Source organism: Wallemia ichthyophaga (assembly GCF_000400465.1).
Source record: "Wallemia ichthyophaga EXF-994 unplaced genomic scaffold scaffold21, whole genome shotgun sequence".
Classification (NCBI taxonomy): Eukaryota; Fungi; Basidiomycota; class Wallemiomycetes; order Wallemiales; family Wallemiaceae; genus Wallemia; species Wallemia ichthyophaga.
This window is the reverse complement of record NW_008806294.1, coordinates 46,640-64,926: the sequence shown is the minus strand read 5'-3', so window position 1 is coordinate 64,926 and position 18,287 is coordinate 46,640. Positions and strand designations below refer to the sequence as shown.

At 49.9% G+C, this 18,287-nt stretch overlaps 10 protein-coding genes across 10 annotated transcripts; 6 read left to right on the top strand and 4 right to left on the bottom strand.

Annotated features, from left to right (window-relative positions):
- Nucleotides 1-198: 198 nt before the first annotated feature.
- Nucleotides 199-1,903, bottom strand: J056_002457 (uncharacterized protein; the record flags this gene model as incomplete). The annotated part of the gene is made up of 2 exons (XM_009271722.1): nt 199-1,640; nt 1,687-1,903. The coding sequence occupies 2 exons, from the start codon at nt 1,901-1,903 to the stop codon at nt 199-201; spliced, it is 1,659 nt and encodes a 552-aa protein (XP_009269997.1).
- A 98-nt stretch (nt 1,904-2,001) lies between these two features.
- J056_002456 (tRNA-specific adenosine deaminase 1) lies at nt 2,002-3,813 on the top strand (the record flags this gene model as incomplete). Its single annotated transcript, XM_009271721.1, has 6 exons — nt 2,002-2,107; nt 2,182-2,297; nt 2,350-2,761; nt 2,813-3,362; nt 3,432-3,735; nt 3,790-3,813. The coding sequence occupies 6 exons, from the start codon at nt 2,002-2,004 to the stop codon at nt 3,811-3,813; spliced, it is 1,512 nt and encodes a 503-aa protein (XP_009269996.1).
- Nucleotides 3,814-3,846: 33 nt separating this feature from the next.
- On the bottom strand, nt 3,847-5,692 carry J056_002455 (Denticleless protein-like protein; the record flags this gene model as incomplete). The annotated part of the gene is made up of 4 exons (XM_009271720.1): nt 3,847-3,900; nt 3,956-4,256; nt 4,325-4,823; nt 4,873-5,692. The coding sequence occupies 4 exons, from the start codon at nt 5,690-5,692 to the stop codon at nt 3,847-3,849; spliced, it is 1,674 nt and encodes a 557-aa protein (XP_009269995.1).
- A 142-nt stretch (nt 5,693-5,834) lies between these two features.
- Nucleotides 5,835-6,168, top strand: J056_002454 (Mitotic-spindle organizing protein 1; the record flags this gene model as incomplete). The annotated part of the gene is made up of 3 exons (XM_009271719.1): nt 5,835-5,934; nt 5,981-6,084; nt 6,145-6,168. The coding sequence occupies 3 exons, from the start codon at nt 5,835-5,837 to the stop codon at nt 6,166-6,168; spliced, it is 228 nt and encodes a 75-aa protein (XP_009269994.1).
- A 28-nt stretch (nt 6,169-6,196) lies between these two features.
- J056_002453 (Transport protein particle 20 kDa subunit) lies at nt 6,197-6,793 on the top strand (the record flags this gene model as incomplete). The annotated part of the gene is made up of 2 exons (XM_009271718.1): nt 6,197-6,501; nt 6,556-6,793. The coding sequence occupies 2 exons, from the start codon at nt 6,197-6,199 to the stop codon at nt 6,791-6,793; spliced, it is 543 nt and encodes a 180-aa protein (XP_009269993.1).
- Nucleotides 6,794-6,894: 101 nt separating this feature from the next.
- Nucleotides 6,895-7,824, bottom strand: J056_002452 (uncharacterized protein; the record flags this gene model as incomplete). Its single annotated transcript, XM_009271717.1, has 1 exon — nt 6,895-7,824. The coding sequence occupies one exon, from the start codon at nt 7,822-7,824 to the stop codon at nt 6,895-6,897; it is 930 nt and encodes a 309-aa protein (XP_009269992.1).
- A 95-nt stretch (nt 7,825-7,919) lies between these two features.
- Nucleotides 7,920-9,921, top strand: J056_002451 (Transcription factor tau subunit sfc6; the record flags this gene model as incomplete). Its single annotated transcript, XM_009271716.1, has 2 exons — nt 7,920-7,971; nt 8,021-9,921. 2 exons carry the CDS (start codon nt 7,920-7,922, stop codon nt 9,919-9,921), a joined length of 1,953 nt encoding a protein of 650 aa, XP_009269991.1.
- A 73-nt stretch (nt 9,922-9,994) lies between these two features.
- J056_002450 (Zinc homeostasis factor 1) lies at nt 9,995-11,265 on the top strand (the record flags this gene model as incomplete). The annotated part of the gene is made up of 4 exons (XM_009271715.1): nt 9,995-10,002; nt 10,047-10,108; nt 10,155-10,305; nt 10,350-11,265. 4 exons carry the CDS (start codon nt 9,995-9,997, stop codon nt 11,263-11,265), a joined length of 1,137 nt encoding a protein of 378 aa, XP_009269990.1.
- Nucleotides 11,266-11,653: 388 nt separating this feature from the next.
- On the top strand, nt 11,654-13,126 carry J056_002449 (uncharacterized protein; the record flags this gene model as incomplete). The annotated part of the gene is made up of 2 exons (XM_009271714.1): nt 11,654-12,960; nt 13,006-13,126. 2 exons carry the CDS (start codon nt 11,654-11,656, stop codon nt 13,124-13,126), a joined length of 1,428 nt encoding a protein of 475 aa, XP_009269989.1.
- Nucleotides 13,127-13,399: 273 nt separating this feature from the next.
- J056_002448 (ATP-dependent bile acid permease) lies at nt 13,400-18,226 on the bottom strand (the record flags this gene model as incomplete). The annotated part of the gene is made up of 5 exons (XM_009271713.1): nt 13,400-13,947; nt 14,003-14,129; nt 14,189-15,875; nt 15,926-16,824; nt 16,877-18,226. 5 exons carry the CDS (start codon nt 18,224-18,226, stop codon nt 13,400-13,402), a joined length of 4,611 nt encoding a protein of 1,536 aa, XP_009269988.1.
- Between the last annotated feature and the right edge of the window lie 61 nt (nt 18,227-18,287).

Below are 18,287 nucleotides of genomic sequence, written 5' to 3'. Positions count from 1 at the left end.
TAAAATTACAGAGATGAGCAAAACATGCTGTCATTTACTTTGCTTTGCTTTGTTTGATTTGTGAATGGGTTTGCTATTGAGTTTGACACTAATGAGATTATTGAGATTGAGATTTAGTGTGATCGGTATGCTTGTTACTTGTTTTACTTGTGCTACTCATGCTTCATCTGTTTAAGGGAATGCTTGCGTTGTGGTATATCATCTTGTCGTGCTGCTACGGGTAATGGGTGGTGATGGCGGCTCACGTCTGCGCCAATCGTATCGTGAATTACTCCCTCTGACTCTCGCTGGTTCTTGTGCTATTATAGGCTTGACATCAGCTTCGCTTTCGAGCCCACTCTCGTATTCATCCTCCTCCACTTCTACTTGAGCCTCTCCATCAGATCCAATAGAAGATTTGGAATCTGCCTCCTCGGCATCTGATACATACGACTCAGCTTCCGACTCTGAATCAGACGCTTCATTCGATCGGCGACCCATATCTCTTATTGCGGCTGTATGCACTCTATCGAAGACTATATCGTCGTCATACTGAAATCCCTTCTTAACTTTATCCAACCAGACAATCTTGATTTTCTTCGAAAGCGCGTACTGATCTGATTTGTCTATGAATGGACAATCGATTCCAACGAGTTGATCGAGTTTAAGTTTAGCAACGCAATCGTAGAGATGCTCCCCATTCACCACAGTTCCACTGACATTAAGATGTACTAGTGAGCTCAATGCCCTAATGTACTTCTTGTCTTTGAAGAAAAACTGTATAAATTCATCCTGCGTATATGAAACATCCAACGAACGGAGCTTATCCAGTTTGGCGAGATCTGAACGGATGAAGCGGGGCATCTTTTTGAATGAGCCATAGGCAATGGAGAGGTATGTGATTGATGGACTCAGTTTCCTGATTTGGGCGTCGAGGTCGGTACAGCATTCCAACTTTAATTTTTCGAGATTAGGTGTGTAAATTCGGAGTGTGAAGGTATTGACCCGGACTATGTGCAACTCTTTAAGTGAGTACATTGACGCAAGGTAGCCATATTTAGTCTTGTCCGTCTCAAAGAAATTGGCATATGTCGAGTTGACGATGGAGAGGCTGTGGAGGGAACTGCAGCCGTCGGCAATAGTGAGTATGGTTGTAGAAATACCGCCACTGTTTCTGCGGAAGAAGGGGGAAGACGAACTACGTGGAGCGACAATGCCATTGTATTCGAGGCAGATATCTTGACACTCGGGCCATTCGGAAAGACGGCTGATAGCACCAGGTGAAAAATCGACGTTAGTGAGTGTGAGAGATTTTATGCTTTTATTCCAAGTGGCGTTGCTGAAACCCTGCAAGAGTGGGTAGCTGTCGTAAGTAGGGCTAGCAACCATAGAGACGTGTTTAGCGGGTATGCATAGCTTCTGTGACTTTCCGTCGTAGATATTGAGATGTAGGTGTTGTAGTATGCCTGTACAGTCGCCGATGCGCTGTTTGATAAGGTCGAACATGCCGGTACTGTACAGAGTATCGAGTACAGCGCTCGCCTTGACATTAAGACTGAGACGATCAATGCTATCCCTCTTCCCTCTGAGCTGGTTGAAAGCGAATTTGCCAATGACTTTGGCTGCGCTGCCGTCGACGTCGAGGCTGAGAGCCGAGAAGGCTTTGGGAGGAGTGAGAGGCGTACGCATATCACAGCAGCCACCCACAGCGATGGTACGAGTAGACGATCCCGTACAAATGTCGATTGAGCTGCGATATCAAGTGGCTTATGTCATACAGACCAACTCTGTGTGCTTGATCGATAATGTTTATAATGATGTCTGCGTTTAGCGTTCCCAATCCAGGCATAGACGTTGGCTGCTTGCTGCACTTGCGGCTATTCTTTGTCTGTCTCTGCGGCTCTTTGCGTTTCAATCTGGCCATGGTGGGAGCGGAGCAAGGACTTTGTTTGCGATGCGGGGAAGTTATTGGTGGGCGAGGCACACGCTCTGTGCCGTGGACTGCTGCTGTGGTCTACAACCATGACTCGAGCCACGCCCGACGATATAGCGCGCAGTGTGAACGACGTCTACAAATCTTTTCCAGCCCGTCTGCGCCCTGACATACGTCCAAATGGTGCTCTGGAATGTGAGTGGGCGTGGCACAGATTCACATACCCATACTCACGTCCCCGGCGTACTCACGCGCTTATCCACTTCTAGGGACTATTTTGGCTGGATTTGTGCTGCAATCGGTGGAGGACGAACACTTGAACTGCGTCTCTGCCGGCGTCGGTATGAAATGCCTGCCTGCGTCTAGAATTCCGCTGCACGGAGATGTGGGTGTGCACGATACACAAACAAACGAAATCTGATGACGTCGGTTGTCAGATGCTGCACGATACCCACGCTGAAATACTAGCAAAGCGCGGCTTGGCCAAGTGGATCCTCAATGAGCTTTCTAGTATTGAGGCGGGAAATTCGTCGGCGTATCTCGATTACAGCGAGCACAACGAGCAAAAAACACACACTACGCGCACCCCCAAACACTCATTCAAGGCTGGTGTACAAGTATATCTCTACATATCTGCTCTGCCATGTGGAGATGCGTCGATGGCACACACGGCTGACAGCCAGGATGCACAAGAAGCCGCATACTACAGTGCGATACCAGCCTTGAGGGGTTTCGATGGGGTTGCGGGTGCAGCGGGTGCAGCGAGTGCAGCGAGTGAAGCCACTGCCACTTCTGTAACGCGCGGAAGAATGGACTACACGAAAAGAGGTTCAATACGAACCAAGCCAGGTACTTAGAACCACACTTGCACAATACACTCTCACACTCACACCTCCACAGGCCGCGCCGATGCCGGATCCACCAACAGTCTCAGCTGTTCCGACAAACTGGCTACATACACCCTCTTAGGCGTGCAGGGGGGCCTGCTTGCGAATATCATGCAGCCGGTGTACATCCACAATATTGTTATCGGCGGTGTCAGCAGTGTGGATGGGGAGGGGCGCCAAAAGTACCTCTCTGAATGCCACCGCTCACTCTATCTACGCGTGGAGGAAAGCGTGCGAGAGAGCGCGAAGGAAAGCGCTCAAGCTAGCCCATCGCGCTTGGATACGCCAACAGACCACTTGCACTTGCACTTGCACTTGCACAGACCGGTGATCGCATTCACGGAGGTGCGTTTCTGCCACGCCAAGGAGGAGGTGGAAGCGCGTGCACGTGCAAGTTCAAGCCAAGATGCGAACGAACACCCACACCCACCCGTACTTCCCGCCATGCACTGCGCCAACTACGTAGCAGGCGATTCACCCCTACAGACAGAATTGGTGATAGGGGGTCTGAAGAACGGCAACTTCCGACGCCGCGGCGGCGGGCCGTACTGGTGGAAATACAGGTGAGTGGGGAGTGAAAATTTGCATCCTCAATCACACTCACTCGCACACTCACTCACCAACACCCGCAGATCCCGTTTGTGCAGATTAGACCTGATGCGGCACTATCTCAGTCTGGAATGTGTGAAGGGAGTTAAGAGCGTGAAGAAAGGAGAGAGGGAGAGGGAGAGTGACGTAAAGAGCGGCAAGGAGGATGACGCCGACGACAATACCAACCCCACTTACTTCCAACTCAAGCACTCGGAAGCATCCAACACTTACCGCCGTCTGAAACACCTCCTCCGCACTCCGCCATCCCTCTTCTCCGAGTGGATAGTGACTCATCCGAAGCATGCCCATTTCGACAGCGAGGGGCGCATCAATAGTGATGGAAATGTAAATGGCAGAATGGATATAAATTAGCGATGAGAGAACTAACAAGTTAAACAGCGTCAACAGCGTAAAGTAAAGTAGAATAAAGTAAACTATATGAAAACTATATGAAAACTACGGCCGAGGTCTCCAGAGACGCACAGTCATATCATCCGAGCAGGTAGCGAGCTGTGCATGAGTTACGAGATTAGAGAGGGTGTCACGACAAGCAACAAGCACGCACCACATCGTCTGCCCAATCGAGTGATCCCACTTCCGCGCTAGCGGGCTGATTGAGTTGTGAGAGGAGGTCCTGTCTAGCATGTGTAAAATGGATGGCCTTCCCTTGCGACCTTTTCATCCTCTTGCTGTTGGCGATATCCCAGCTGAACACCTTGCCATTAGTACTCCCGCAGCTCAAATAGCGCGCATCGGGACTAATAGCCAGCCGGACCCAGAAAGATGCGCACTGCATATCCGGATCTGACAACTGGATCGGTGCGTCTACTTTACTGTCTAGGTTGTTCGCCGGATAGCCGTAGATGCTGGGTAGAGATGTTAGTGGGGTGTGCCTTAGTTGCCCAGTTAGCCAGTTTCTCAATATGCAACTCACATGGAATTCGTACATAGAGTCCACAACCACTGCCCATCCGAGACCATATGCGCAACGCCATGCGGTCGTCGGCTGCCACTCCCGCTGTCACTCTGAGTCATGTCGGGTGTTTCAGCGAGCGGTCTGTTTTTCACCTTGGCTTGTTTGCTTTGTTTGCTTTGTTTGCTTTGTGTAGATGTGTCTGCACCACTACCTGTAGTCTGTCGACAGCTCGAGCTCGCGCCGCGCACATCCCACAGCTTGACTGAGCCATTAGCTGAGCCAGCGCTAGCGAGAGTGTTGTCGCGCGTATGTAGGAAGGTGATGGAAGTTACAGAGCGGGTGATGCTCCTGCCGATGCTGCTCCGTTTGCGCTGCTCGGAGAGAGATGCGTGAGCCCTATCAATAGTGAGCAGGCTGTCTAGCTCGGATGGGTCGTGTGAGTCGTGTGCATTGCGTGCCTCGCTGACCACTGCACTCGCACCCCGACACCGCGTCCGTGCATCCCAGATCCGAATGGCTGGCAGAGAAGCGTGAGTGTCGTACGAAGCACCTCGATCTTCACTCACAGCCATCGCGCGCCGCACTGGCGAGTATGGGCGTGGAGAAGGGCGACCAGGCGAGGGATTTGATGGAGCCTGTGTGGCCGTGGCAGGTGGCGGTGTGTGTCTGCGTAGCCGTGTCCCACACTCGTGTCTCCTGGTCAGCCGATGCTGTCGCGAAGAGGAGCGAGTCGCGGCTAAAGCTGAGATCGAAGATCGCGTTGTCGTGCGCGTCGAAGCAGCCGACGGTCGAGTGCGAGTGAGACTGCTGTGATTGTGGTTGTGGTTGCGACGCGTCAGCTCCAACACCAACCATCGTCACACCTCCCTCCTCATCCCCCACTGCCAGTATCGGATTGGGGGTGGAGCGTGTGGATGGAATGAACGCGGTTGTGAGTGGAGGAGCGTAAGTTCGCGTGGAGAGCCTGCTGGGGAAGTGCACAGTGTCTGAGGATCTAAACGATCCTACGTATGCTCCACACATATCCATCGCATGCGCACTGAGCTGCCCATCAAAGTGTTTCAGCCGCGTGCGCGTCAGGTAAGCGTGCGGAGTGAGTGCTCGACGCGTGCTATCCAAGTAGCTGCGCTGGGCTGCGTCGTTTGTGTCGTTTGGATCGCGCAATTTGTTCAAGTCACCCAGATCGCCCACCTCACCGACGTCATCACCCTGCTTGCGCTTCTTTGAACCATTTTTAGGCGCGAAAAAGAAGGGATCGAGAGTGAGCTTGATCTTTGGTTTGGTGGGCGTGGCGCGGTTGCTAGTGCTGCTGCTGCTGCTTCCAATAACGCCGACATCACATCCGCGGTTGATCGATTCGCGCAAGCCATCGCGTGTGGACGACATGTGTTGGATGTAGTGTTTATCAACGTGTTTAAGCGTGTCCTCGGAGTGCTTTGAGGATTTTGGGAAAGTTGAAAAACGCGTCAACGCGTCGAGGTGGTGGTAGGTGTACAAGTCACAGCCACCAAGGCAGCAAAACAGCGAAATGGAGGCGAAAGAGAGCAAAGACGCGCTAGCAGCGGCAGTACCAACATCAGCGACAGAGAAGCCAGAAAAGCCAGTGGCTGCAGAGGAAGTACTCGATGGTGGGTGTATGATAATCTAGGCAGGGCTATATAACAGCAAAAACAGCGCTTTACGAACTATCGCAGGCGTTGAATAGCGGGATAAGCAAGGAGACGCTATCGAGTAGCCTGGATGTGATTGAACAGGGCGTGGATCCGACGACGCTGGCTGTGAGTTGAGTGTGTGCGCGGGGAGCGGATGCAAGTGCTGACGCGATATACGATACACAGGAAACACTCAGCTCTCTAATTTAACTGTTTACTTCCTTGTACCCTCACTCCCATGGCTGCCATTTATCATTTATACCTCCTCAATAACCAAGACACCCCGATATTCAAATCTCAGTACGCGTCTTCCAGGTTCAGTGGCGGTGGCGGTGGCGATGTGAGTGGGCCTCAGGACCTGATATCGGCTTTGGTGGGGGGAGGCGGGGGTAAACTGGGTGGACAAGGCACACACGGCGCACAGAGTACACAAACTACGCAAACTACACAAACTACACTCCAAATGCACCAGGATATCATGGACTTGGTCGCACACGCTTCTCTCGACGTCATTGACGATATCCAAACCAAGTCGAATAGCATGTGAGTGATGGGTAGTGGGTACGGTTAGCATATACGCATTCTTACGCCCCGCAGGTACCACAAATCCGTCGACAGCTTCAACGGGTGGACAGTCAGTGCGTTTATCACACCTTCGATCCGCTTCGTACTGCTGCACACAGTCACCAACGACGACAATATCAGAAACTTCTTCCAGGAATGCTGGCGGGTGTTTCTCGACACACTCCTCAACCCGTTCTACACACCCACTGATGCCATACAGGGTAAGACATTTGGCGAAAAACTTGAGAAATTTGCACGCAAGTATTTGTGATATAATCTTTGTATTGTTAGGGTTGCTTCTATACACAACTTGCGCCTTGCAGCTAATTGCAGCTAATTGCAGCTAATTGTAACTAATCCTTAATGATTGTTCTACTGCGAGGCTTCCACACTTTGCTGCGTCTGGGTCAACACCTCCACCATACCGAGACCGAGAGCCGAGTTGATGGTGACCCAGCCAGCGAACCACCAGCCTTCTTCAGCGATGGTAGTTCTGAGGCACTGGAACCAGCCTGTGTACGGTTGAGGGCGGAGAGGGACGACTGAGTCCATCTGCTCATCTTTACCCGTGTACTGCGCGCACAGCCTAGCCATAACGAGAGACTGGGTGAGGTTGACGACGATGCCTGCGAATCTAACAGGCAGCCCAAGGAAGCTGTCTGGGGGGAGGAGGGCGAGGATCGCAGAGGAGAGGAGGCTGGTGCCCGTGCTGATAGCGCTGGTTTGGAAGAGGGATGGGAGGAGGTGAGCGTAGAGCTGCGTCGGGTCGCGTCTCTCGCTCGCGGAAAAAAGGTCCCAGGACGACGAGCTGCTTGGGAGGAGAGCGGCGCGGGTCATAGCCACCTTGAAAGGAAGGAAGATGGTGTCGAGAGCGAGAGTAGCAGCGAAAGACACGGCGAATGCACCTGGCGCGTAGGCTAGCAGGATGGAGGTTGGACCGATACTGACGTTGAGCCTGCCGTATGGGAGGATTGGGGAGAGGGCCAGAGCAAGCCCGTAGTCCGCCAAGGCGAAGAGACGCTCGGATGCTATGCGGCTGACGGCCAGCCTGAGAATCGGCTTGAATATGTCTTTGCTGAGGTAGAGCTTGATATTGTCCCAGCTGGCGCGTGATTTGGCTGGCTGGGTTGCCGGCTGGCTCACTGGCTTGTACATGGCTTCGACCCTGGTACACGCTATGTTCGGCAGCATCGATATGCCCAACCCAGCAACACCCAATCCGAGGCCGACGGTTGCCATCCCAAAGTCACCAATGGAAGGAGATTCAGCGGGTGCGATTGGAGGAGATGTATTATCAGCCATTATCTAATTTTTATTATTTTAGATTTTTTTATTCGATCTTCGCTGCTGAGGTGCAAGATGGGGAGACGGGGTTCTTGGACACACACGGCGACGTCATGAGTACGCCATCTTCCAAGAAATCCAAAGCCCGGTACTCGATACATCCGCGTGGGGGAGCCATCTATCCGGCACGACTGAGCCTGCTCACACCCCACAGCCTGGGGATCCTATGCGCCGGCGCAACTCGGCATTGGGCCATCCAACACGCGCCATCCGCACGAGGCACACGCCCACACCGCACACACTCTCCCCGCCGATCCCGCCGACGCCGACCACGCCCAGATCCTCATCCCCTATCTCTCCTCGGTCGATCTCGCACGCCGGGCGAATATCTATCCACGTGGCGTGCAGATTGATAGTCCGAGCAGGGATTTAGAGGCGATGGAGCGCTGGCTCGAGACTCATCGGTGGTCGCGCGTTTCCAGCGATGCTGGCAACGATTTCCTCCCGAATAACCCTCCCATAAACGTGCACGCAGGCAGCACACACTCTACCCGCCCCTTCTCTTTCCCGCGCTTCCACAGCAACAGCCTCGAGCACACCTCCCAAAGCCCCGGCTCTGTCTTTAATGCTGGCGGGTGCGTCATGGGTCTGGATTGGCAGAGGCGGTGGCGGGAGGTGGAGGTTGAGGATATAAATCACGCGGAGAATAGCGCTGACAACGACACACCCATTCAACCCTCCATCCTCGCTGTATCGGTGCTCAACAACAACTCCACAGCCCACGGGATCGGCGCACACGACCGGCGGGGGTACAAGAGTGCAATCCAGCTATGGGGGTATGTGCCACGGCACAAGAGCGGCAACGAAGAAATCACACCTTGCTCAATCACCCTCCTCGCCGTAATCTGCCACTCTCATGGCGTTGCACTCGATGTCAAATTCAGCCCTACAGATGCTGCATATATGGAGTATGGGGATCAGGAGCGCGAGCGCGTGACGAGCGGGGCACTTGCAGCGACTTATAACGACGGACAAGCTCAAGTCATGCTCATACCCGACTTGCTCCTCTTGCGGCGCTTCTATGGGGTGGGTGATAGCGAGGTCCTCTTCCTGAACCCTCCTGCATCTACCCTTGTCATGCAAACTCCCCCCTCTAAAGGCCTCACGTGCGAATGGGCTAGCTCTAACCGCCTCGCTGTCGGTTTCTCTAACGGTGCAGTGGCTGTATACGACTTGCGCGCCGCACTTAGAGAAAGGCGTATGAGTATCCGGCCAAGCTCATACATAGATGTACATATGGGTGGCATAAACGGTATGCAATGGGTGGCGATAACGCCTCACGAGATGGCTCGAGGAGATGGAGGTGAAAATAAAAGTGAAGAAAGCACAACGCACAAGACGCTCTTACCCACTCTCAGTACAGGGCCACGGGCGGAATACACGCAGTTGCTCACGTCAGCCTACGACGGCAGTATCTGCATAACGGATGTGCGTCTAGCGGGTAGTGGGAGTGGGAGTGGCGGTTCTGTGACTCTGTTTGACCACATACGTGGTGTGGCGTATACAGTCGGGTACTCTATCCACCTTAACGCCATGGTTAGTGCGAATGGGGAGAACACGGTAGTCGCACAGGGCTTACTAGCTAGCGATTACAAACGTGGTTCCCAACTTACCGATTTCGCCTGCGCAGTTCTCAGTATAGCCACTTCTACTTGTCACCCTTTCGTAGCGGTGGCTGGGTCGAATGGACACGTGGAGGTGGTTAACCCGCTCGCAATTGTGCATGCACGGTCGAGACGTCTGCAGGTTTATTACTCAATGGACCTCTTCGCGGTGGAGTTCGGTCGTAGTGAAGAGCTTTATCGCATGATTGATCACCTCAACCCTCCTAGTAACCGCGATCGAGAGGGTACGGACAAAGGTAAAGGCAATAAGGTTGGCAACGCGGTTGAGAAACATCCTAGAGAGGAACTGGGTAAATACGCAGCTCCTTTCCCGGCTGAATCTGCTGTGCGCATTCTTAGGTGGAACCCAGATAGTGATCGCGCGGCATTGCTGGCGTCGGGAATGGCGTGTGGGTTGGTGAGGGTGGATGAGCTGTGGGATGTTGAGTGAGAATGTCTTAATAATTGATTTTATATTTATTGATATTTGCGCGTGTAGAAAAAATCATCGTTGAGTTACGACGATGAAGAAGTGAGGAGTATATATGATACAGGAACATGACTGACAGGATATAGCACAACACGCTTCGGGATAGTCCTCGGGATCAGTTGCGTATTCTTTGTTTCGGAGTTAGTTGGTAGGTGGGCGCAGTGCGTGGTGATAGCCCACTAACCAAATCATAGTGGGATTGAGAACGCGTTCATTAGCTTTGATTGCGGATAGCTTCCACTACCTATCGGATCTAGTTGCATATGTCATCGCTTTCACTGCCGCTTACCTCCGCGAACACGGCAGAAGATTGCCTGGATGGACATACGGATGGCATAGAGCTGAGTATGTTGGGATCTATCAATTATCCCATCTAACAATCCACATAGACTTGTCGGCGCCTTCTTCAACGGCGTTTTCCTCCTCGGTCTCGCACTCTCCATCTTCCTTCAATCGATTGAACGCTTCTTTAACCCAGAAAGCGTCGATCAGCCTATCGCTGTTATTTCATTAGGTGGCGTTGGTTTGGTGTTGAATATCATTTCAGCTGCTTTCGTACACGACCATGGACACGGCGGACATGGTCATTCACATGGTAAACACGAACACTCACACTCAAACTCCGACGAAGAGGAGGGTTTACTATCTAGACACTCGCATGATGATGATCATGAACACTCACACTCACACTCACACTCCCACAACGACGAAAATTCTCACGATAACGAAAACTCTCTCCACCACATGCATAATCACGTCAGACTACCACCACCAATCGATCCACATGGCGATTTGGGTATGTTTGGTGTATTTGTGCATGTTGTAGGTGACGCTATAAACAACATTGGTGTTATAGTAGTCGGTGTACTCATCTTGAAGTTGAAATCGGAAAATAGATTCTATGCAGATCCTGCAGCTTCACTGATTATATCCATAATCATATTTGCATCAGCGATACCACTCACGTTGAAAACAGCAAGGATATTGTTGGAAGTCGCACCCAAATATCTCGATTTGCAGGCTATAGAGAGTGATTTACTCTCCCTTCCAAACGTAGTTAGCATCCACGATCACCATATCTGGCATCTCTCACAAACAGATCTTCTGGCTACGCTGCATGTTAGAGTACCTTCCTCACTCACTCTCACGCAATGGCACACTGTGGAGAGAGAGATGCGTCAGTGTTTGGCTGGGTTCGGTATCAGCCACGTCACCATCGAAGTTGAAGCTGATGATGTGGCTAGTAGGGGATGCTCTGAAGGACAATTAACGAGACAGAATTCTGTTTGTTCGATCAATAATTGATGTATATAATAAAATAGAAAGATTTATGACGTATTTATCGGGTTTTATTAGATGTCTTTAGGATGTCTCTACTTTGTGTCTCTACTTTGGAATGTGAGGCAGTTAGAAAGGGAGATTGTTCATGTATTATTATTTAATATTCAACACTTTACAAATATTACCATACCTGTGCTTTATATGACGCACGACAACAGGGGAATGCAGCACAAAGATCACGCGAAAATTGGCTCTCAAATTTAAATAAATCTGAACAAACCATTGAATAAGCACATATGCATTCCGATCACCTAATAAATAATCAATGTTCACAGTAGATTCAAGTGACTGCACCCCAGATTCTCCCCTTGTTCCCCGCGCCTTGTCCACTTGTTTTTTACAAACAATCACAATGACCGCGACACTGGCGGAGACACAGCAACCGAATAAATCAGTTCTACCAATTATTTGTGGAAGTAGAAGGATCAGATTTGTTAGTTTGTCCATCTCAATCGCCGTGATTTGGATAGTTGCTTCTGTCTACTGGGGGAGTTTGAGCGGAATCGACGGCCAGCATTATACGCGGACAATAGGTGGTGTGGAAGTGGATATAGGTGGAGTGGGAGAGCGGCAGAATACGCAGAATACGCAGAACACCCAGCACACCTGCTCAAACCCATTCTCCCAACTTGGCACTCTTCACGTCAACCTCACCCACCGGGAAGAGAACAACTGGGTGCCTTTCGATAGCAGCTGCCAGCCACCACGCCTAATGGCTTCTTTAGCGGCGCAAATTAGTGGTGATACACTCTCACACTCTCACACAGACACCTCCTTCGCCCACAACAAAACAATCCTCATCATGGGCGACTCTATCGCACGCGAGACTGTAAAGTACTTTTGCAACTTGCTTGGCGAGGACGTTGTCAACTTGGGCGATGACCATCCGTGGTCGCCTTTTGCGGGGGAAGGAGAGGCGCAAAAATATAACCTTTCACAATCAAAATCACACTCACATGGCAAAAGAGCCCCCCGCGAAAGCAGCCTGCCAAACATTTGCTACATACCCTCCATCGACCTCATGCTCATCCAGTCTTTCCATTTCGGGATGGATACTGACGCTTTTTTTGCATCTAAGGAGCAGTACAATCCTCCCAACAACTACGAAGACAGATTGATAGTGCACGGGCGCAACATCCTCGACCGGATATCCATGTCGAATACAAACGAGGGTGAGAGTCGGAGTGAGGGCGAAAGCGAGAAGGAAACCAGAGCTGCACATACCCTACGCCAGCCAGACCTCGTCGAAGTGAGCAGCTCGTTATGGGATCTAGCCCGCTTCGCGCGTATCGACATAGAAGACGACAAGTCCACCATGACAGACTTGTCTGGAGACAGACTAGCCTTTTATATGGACAGAATGAGTGAGATGCTCTCTGCAACCCAGTCAATTTTCCCAAGCGCACAACTTGTTTGGCGCACTTGCCACTACCCGTCCGAATCTAACCATAAACTCGACTGGATCGACTGGATTGGCCGGAGCATCAACACTGATATCAACACTCACGCTAAAATGGCCAGACTCGAACAGGAGCGTCTCTACCAAGACAAACCGTATTTTCACTTGAATCGCCTGTTTCAACTAGACCAGGCTGCCAGGTACGTTTTGCAAAAAGAGGAGTTTGATGGTGTTGGCTTGAATGAGTGGGGTCGTCTTATGTGCGTTGCCACTGTCTTTTCGTCGCTTTCTAACTCCCCGACTAGGTTCGGCCAGCATGCTCACCAAATCGATCAACTTCACCCCTCAATGCTCCCAGGCGGCTGGCTGTGGGGTGACACTATGCTCTACGAGCTTCGAAAAGCTACACTGAGAGCAAATCAGTAGATTTGAAACACGTAGCTTAAAACACTCAATACTCAACTTTATCTAACACTCCAGACTGGATCTGCTGTACTCTATCTCCACCCGTACCCCTCACGACCACCCGAGAAGCTGGCATTCTCACTAATTACGTCTTATTTAATTCAAAAAGCTATTTATACTGCGTGTATTATATGTTGTAATTATGATCAATAGTTTACTCAATCAATTTTGCGGGTTTGAATACGAATTTCCTCTATTGTATGTATGTATATGTTTAAGTATGCAATGTCCTTTTCACTTGTCATTCGCCATTTTCTTCAATGTACTGTACTCCTGTTTCCCAGTGGCCTTGCACATCTCCATAAACCTGCTCTGTTTATTGAGCAGTTGAGCCGGTGAACCAAGCTCCACTATCCGTCCACTATCCATAACAGCAATGACATCGTAATCTATCACGGTGCGCAATCTATGCGCGATCGTGAATATCGTACTGTTCGTGAACTCCTCCCTGATCGTCGTTTGTATGAGCTCATCCGTCTTATAGTCAACAGCAGATGTCGACTCGTCGAATATAATCACTTTGCTCCTATTAAGGATGGCTTTTGTGATAACCATCAGTTGTCGTTCTCCACTACTCAGGTTGGATCCATTCTCATCCACCTTGCTGTTCAAATTAACGAACGTATTTTTGTTTTCCCGAGTGTTTGACACTTCCGACTCACTGTCACTACCAGCGCCTCGAATAAGTTGCACACGACGGAGTGCATCGAGTATCTCTTCGTCGCTGAACTCGTTGTACACATCCAGCGCTTCTCTCAGCGTGCCTGACATGATGGTCGGGTCTGCATGTAACACACGTAATTAGTGATTGCAACCCGAGAAAAACAACCAACCTACCTTGCGGTACTATCTGTAATCTCGTTCGCAAGTCTGTCAGTCCGAGAGTAGACACGTCAATCCCATCAATCAGCAGCCTACCAGAAGCAGCCTCAGTAAATCTAAAGAAAGCACTTGCGAGTGTCGACTGAGTGTGTATGTTAGTATCCACTTACTCTATCCACTCCACAAAATAATCACACTCACCTTCCCGCATCCTGTTGGACCAACGATACCGACTTTGCTACGACCGTTGACATCGAGATTGATATCCTTCAATACCAGAGGCAATTCCGGTGCGTAGCTTAGGTTGAAATCTTCAAACCTCACATTACCCTGGTGTGGCCAAGCTGCTGGTGGACGTGGTTTCGTTATCTCAGCAGCCTCCGATGGTAGCTCTGAGTACTCCTTCACTCTTTCAAGCGCGACCATTGACTGCTCCAAGCTGGTAAGACGTCTGACAGCCAAGATGAGGTTCTGAGATACGGTCATCGCAAATGCCAATGCAAAACCTGCATAACTAGCATTGATATCACCCGCAGCAACAATTCCGATTGCAGTAGCTCCAATCAAGCATGAGCTAAAGAAATTGAAACGTCCACTCAACCATCTCGATAATGTCCACAACCAATACCAAGGTTTGTTAGCATTGTCGATCTTTTCGAGCATCTCCGACATTATTAGACCATTACCGAATGCACGTATAGTGGCCACTCCCGAGATAGTCTCAGCGTAGAGACTGTATACTGGTGACTTGAACACTGATTCAATACGACGTAGCTCGCGGGATGCTGTGTTGTACATCTTTCCAACTTGGTAGTACAGCACTGATAACACACTAAGAGCGGCGATGGCGGGTAATCCACCGATAAGCATCACAGAGATAAACGAAGCAATTATTCCGAGAGCATTGACGATAGATCTCCCGAAATTGTCGGCTAATGATGAATCTATACCCTCCAAATCCTTACCGAACCGATTCAGAAGACGTCCCTTCGACACTGTATCGTAAAAACGCAAAGGCGCACGCATGCAACTCTCGAGCATATTGTCATGGATACGGCGACTTGCCTTGATAGAACCAAGATAGAGCACGAGCCATCTCAACGAACCGACGACTATACCAATCATGATAACCCCACCGTAAATGGTAATCCATCTCAACGTTGCACTCTTAGACACCAAACCATTCAAGTATGACTGTGACCATTGTGACAAGATCCAGTTCTCGACCACGGGAGAGAAGGCGGCGAGGACGAAGAGGGAAGTGAAGATTGTCCAGTAGAAAGATCCACCCATGTTCTTTAGTAATGTCATGTACACCTCTTTCGAGACGCGTCCTACTGCTCTACCTTCATCTTGGACAAGCTTCCTTGGTGCCTTGTCAATCTTTGGAGGCGTGCTATTTTGAGCTGGTGAAAAGTCCTGTGGTGATGAAGGCGTCACGCTTCTTTCTTTTTCATTCACTTTCTCCGCTCCAATTGTCGTTTCACTGTCGGCGTCTGACCCTTCCGTTTCCGTTCCGCTGCTGGGCGGCGAGGTTGCTGCTTCAACCTCAGCCATTGCCTCTTCGTCGTCCGTCATTATCGAAGAAATCAACGTTGGCTTTACTTCGCTCTCATCGAACTCAGCAGTTGTACCACTGAAGATGACTTCTCCGTTGTCAAAGGCAATTATGTTGTCTGCAGCCTGTCCGATGAGTTGGATGTGATGTGAGACGAGAATGACATTACGCTCAGCGAGCAGCGGGCCTTTAATACACTTCTCGAATATCCAAGCAGAGGTGTGTGAATCCACAGCCGAGAGTACGTCGTCCAACAGAAGAGTGGTAGCACGAGAGTAAACTGCTCTTGCAAGAGACACCCTAGCCTTCTGGCCACCGGAAAGATTGAGTCTTTAGAAGTGGTCAGCATTCTAGCCGTGATTGCAACGCAGCAAACTCACCCCTGTTCACCGATCTCAGTCTGGTCTCCATCTTCCATATACTCCAAATCGTTTTTGAGCGAACAAGCGTTCAGTACCTCCTCGTACCTTTTGGCATCAAACGGATGGTAGAAAATGATGTTGTCCTTTACACTAGCATTCATCAACCAAGGTGTCTGAGGAGCATATGCTGTCATTGAATCAACCAGCCATTCATTCATCGTTGGCTTTTCCTGAGGGAAATGTTCCATGATGTGGAAGTCAGATCTTGGGACACGCAGTGACCCACCAACGAGATCAGCCTCACCAAGTAATCCGTTGAGGAACAGTGTCTTACCGGAGCCCAACTTACCGCACACAAGCGACAGCTGTCCCGGCATAGCTTCGAAATCGATGCTGTGGAGTGTAAACACATCACCATCGTCGATCCCCTTATTGGTGTTTACTGTTGGCCATGCGAACGAGGTTTGACGCAGGATCATGTGTGCATCATTTGATACCTGGATGAAAGAGCCCGGGTGGCAGACGTTATCGACGTCTTGACTGGAGAGGTAAGATGCAATGCGGCGCACTGAAACAAATGTCTGCAAGAATCCTATAAAACATTCTGGTAGACCGTTCAGGGCAAATTGCATTTCGTTGAATACCGATACACTGGCAAATGCAATTGCTGGCGTAAGTGGTAGTCTTCTGTAGAGTGTATAGTGCATGAATGCAGTCAATGAGACTAGAAATGGCGACGAGTCCCAAATAAGGTTGAATGCAACTTCTATGAGATAGTTGAGCTTCTGCTGATATAGCTCTGCTCTTCTGACGCCAAAAACGCGTGACATTATTCTACGCTCACTGCCACTAAGCTTGATAATGCGAATTGAGGATAGTATTTCATTCATTATACTTGTTCTGTGATCACGTGCTTCCTGTTGAAAAGGTAAGTACGAACTAGTCAAGCAGAATAGAATGCCAACCCACCATGAGATTGTCTTGTGCTCTGACGACAAATTTGCCAGAGTAGTGATTAAGCGGCAAGAACAAAACAATAACGAGCAGACCAACGAGAGCTGAATGACCCAAAAGCGTGTAGAGGAAGACAGAACCGACGGCTAATTCAATAGGAGCGTCCATAAGAGTGAATACCATAATACTAGACTGACTTATCCTATCAGCGTCGACAGTCATTAGAGTCATAACCTGCGACTTGGACTTGACTGCAATGTCGTCGTCATCATCCTCATTATTCGATGCTACTGATATATCCTTCTTCGAGAGTGTTTTCGCAAACAAAAGCGAGTTGAGCTGAGTGCGAATACGGCCGACGAACTGTGTAGCTGCGAATGACCATACCTGACCTGAAAACAAGGACAAGACAATCGAACTAAAGAACAAGCACATAGCATAGTACCATTGCCAAGACGCGCTCTCCTTGTCCTCGATAGATGAAAGGAGCTTTTTGAGGAAGATTGCCGGCGTGTAGTACAAGCTGGCAATGAGAAGCGAGAGACCAACGAGCATGCTAACCTGGTACTTGTTAGCCCTTAGTATGTTCATGAACAGCGGCGTAGCGCTGACGTCTGAGTTTTTGTGATACTTTGGCAATGGTTTGAATACCATCACTCTTCTGATACCTTCGAAAAGAGCCCTTGCACGCAGGTAAGGTGGTACGAATGGTAGATTGTCTATACCCATAGATGAGGGCATTTCATATCCCATTCGCACAATAGGTGTTGCATACGTGAAGAAGAGAGTGTCGAAGATAGATCCATTGGTCGACTGGCAGACCTTGGATGGCAGTACGTCATTCCTGTGAGGGTACATTGGTTTGTGGATAGTATCAGGACCAGGTCTCTTGTTTATCACAGCGAAAACCATAGTAGCCGTCGCTAAAAGTGGTACTGGACTCGACGACGACTTGGGATGGAGATATACGACTGTATTTACGAGCAAGCTGAGTGCAGTGGTGATGGCTAGAAGGTAGTTTTGCGCGAAGCACTCTAATCCTGCATAAGCCATGCAGAGAAAGACGACGTATTGAGAGAATCCCATCAGACTCAATGCAACATTATCATTCTCCATCACAGCGTAACCGAATTCACAGCTATAGGAACCCAAGCCGGCAAGTAGTCCAGCGAATAGAAGATAGTCCAGGTATCTGTTTTTATGCTTGTACTCGTTAGGTTTAATGGGAGTATCGTTGTGGACGTATTCCTCCGTCGTTGGAAGTGACACCTTGTTGTATTTTTGGTGTACAACGAATCCAGCGATGACTGCGAACACTGCTATGACCGCATTGAGCGATATTTCAGCGGACTGGATATCGTCCATCGTGGATGACTGCGAGGAAGCAAACACATGATCGATTCCGAGTATTGAAATGTGGAGGTGT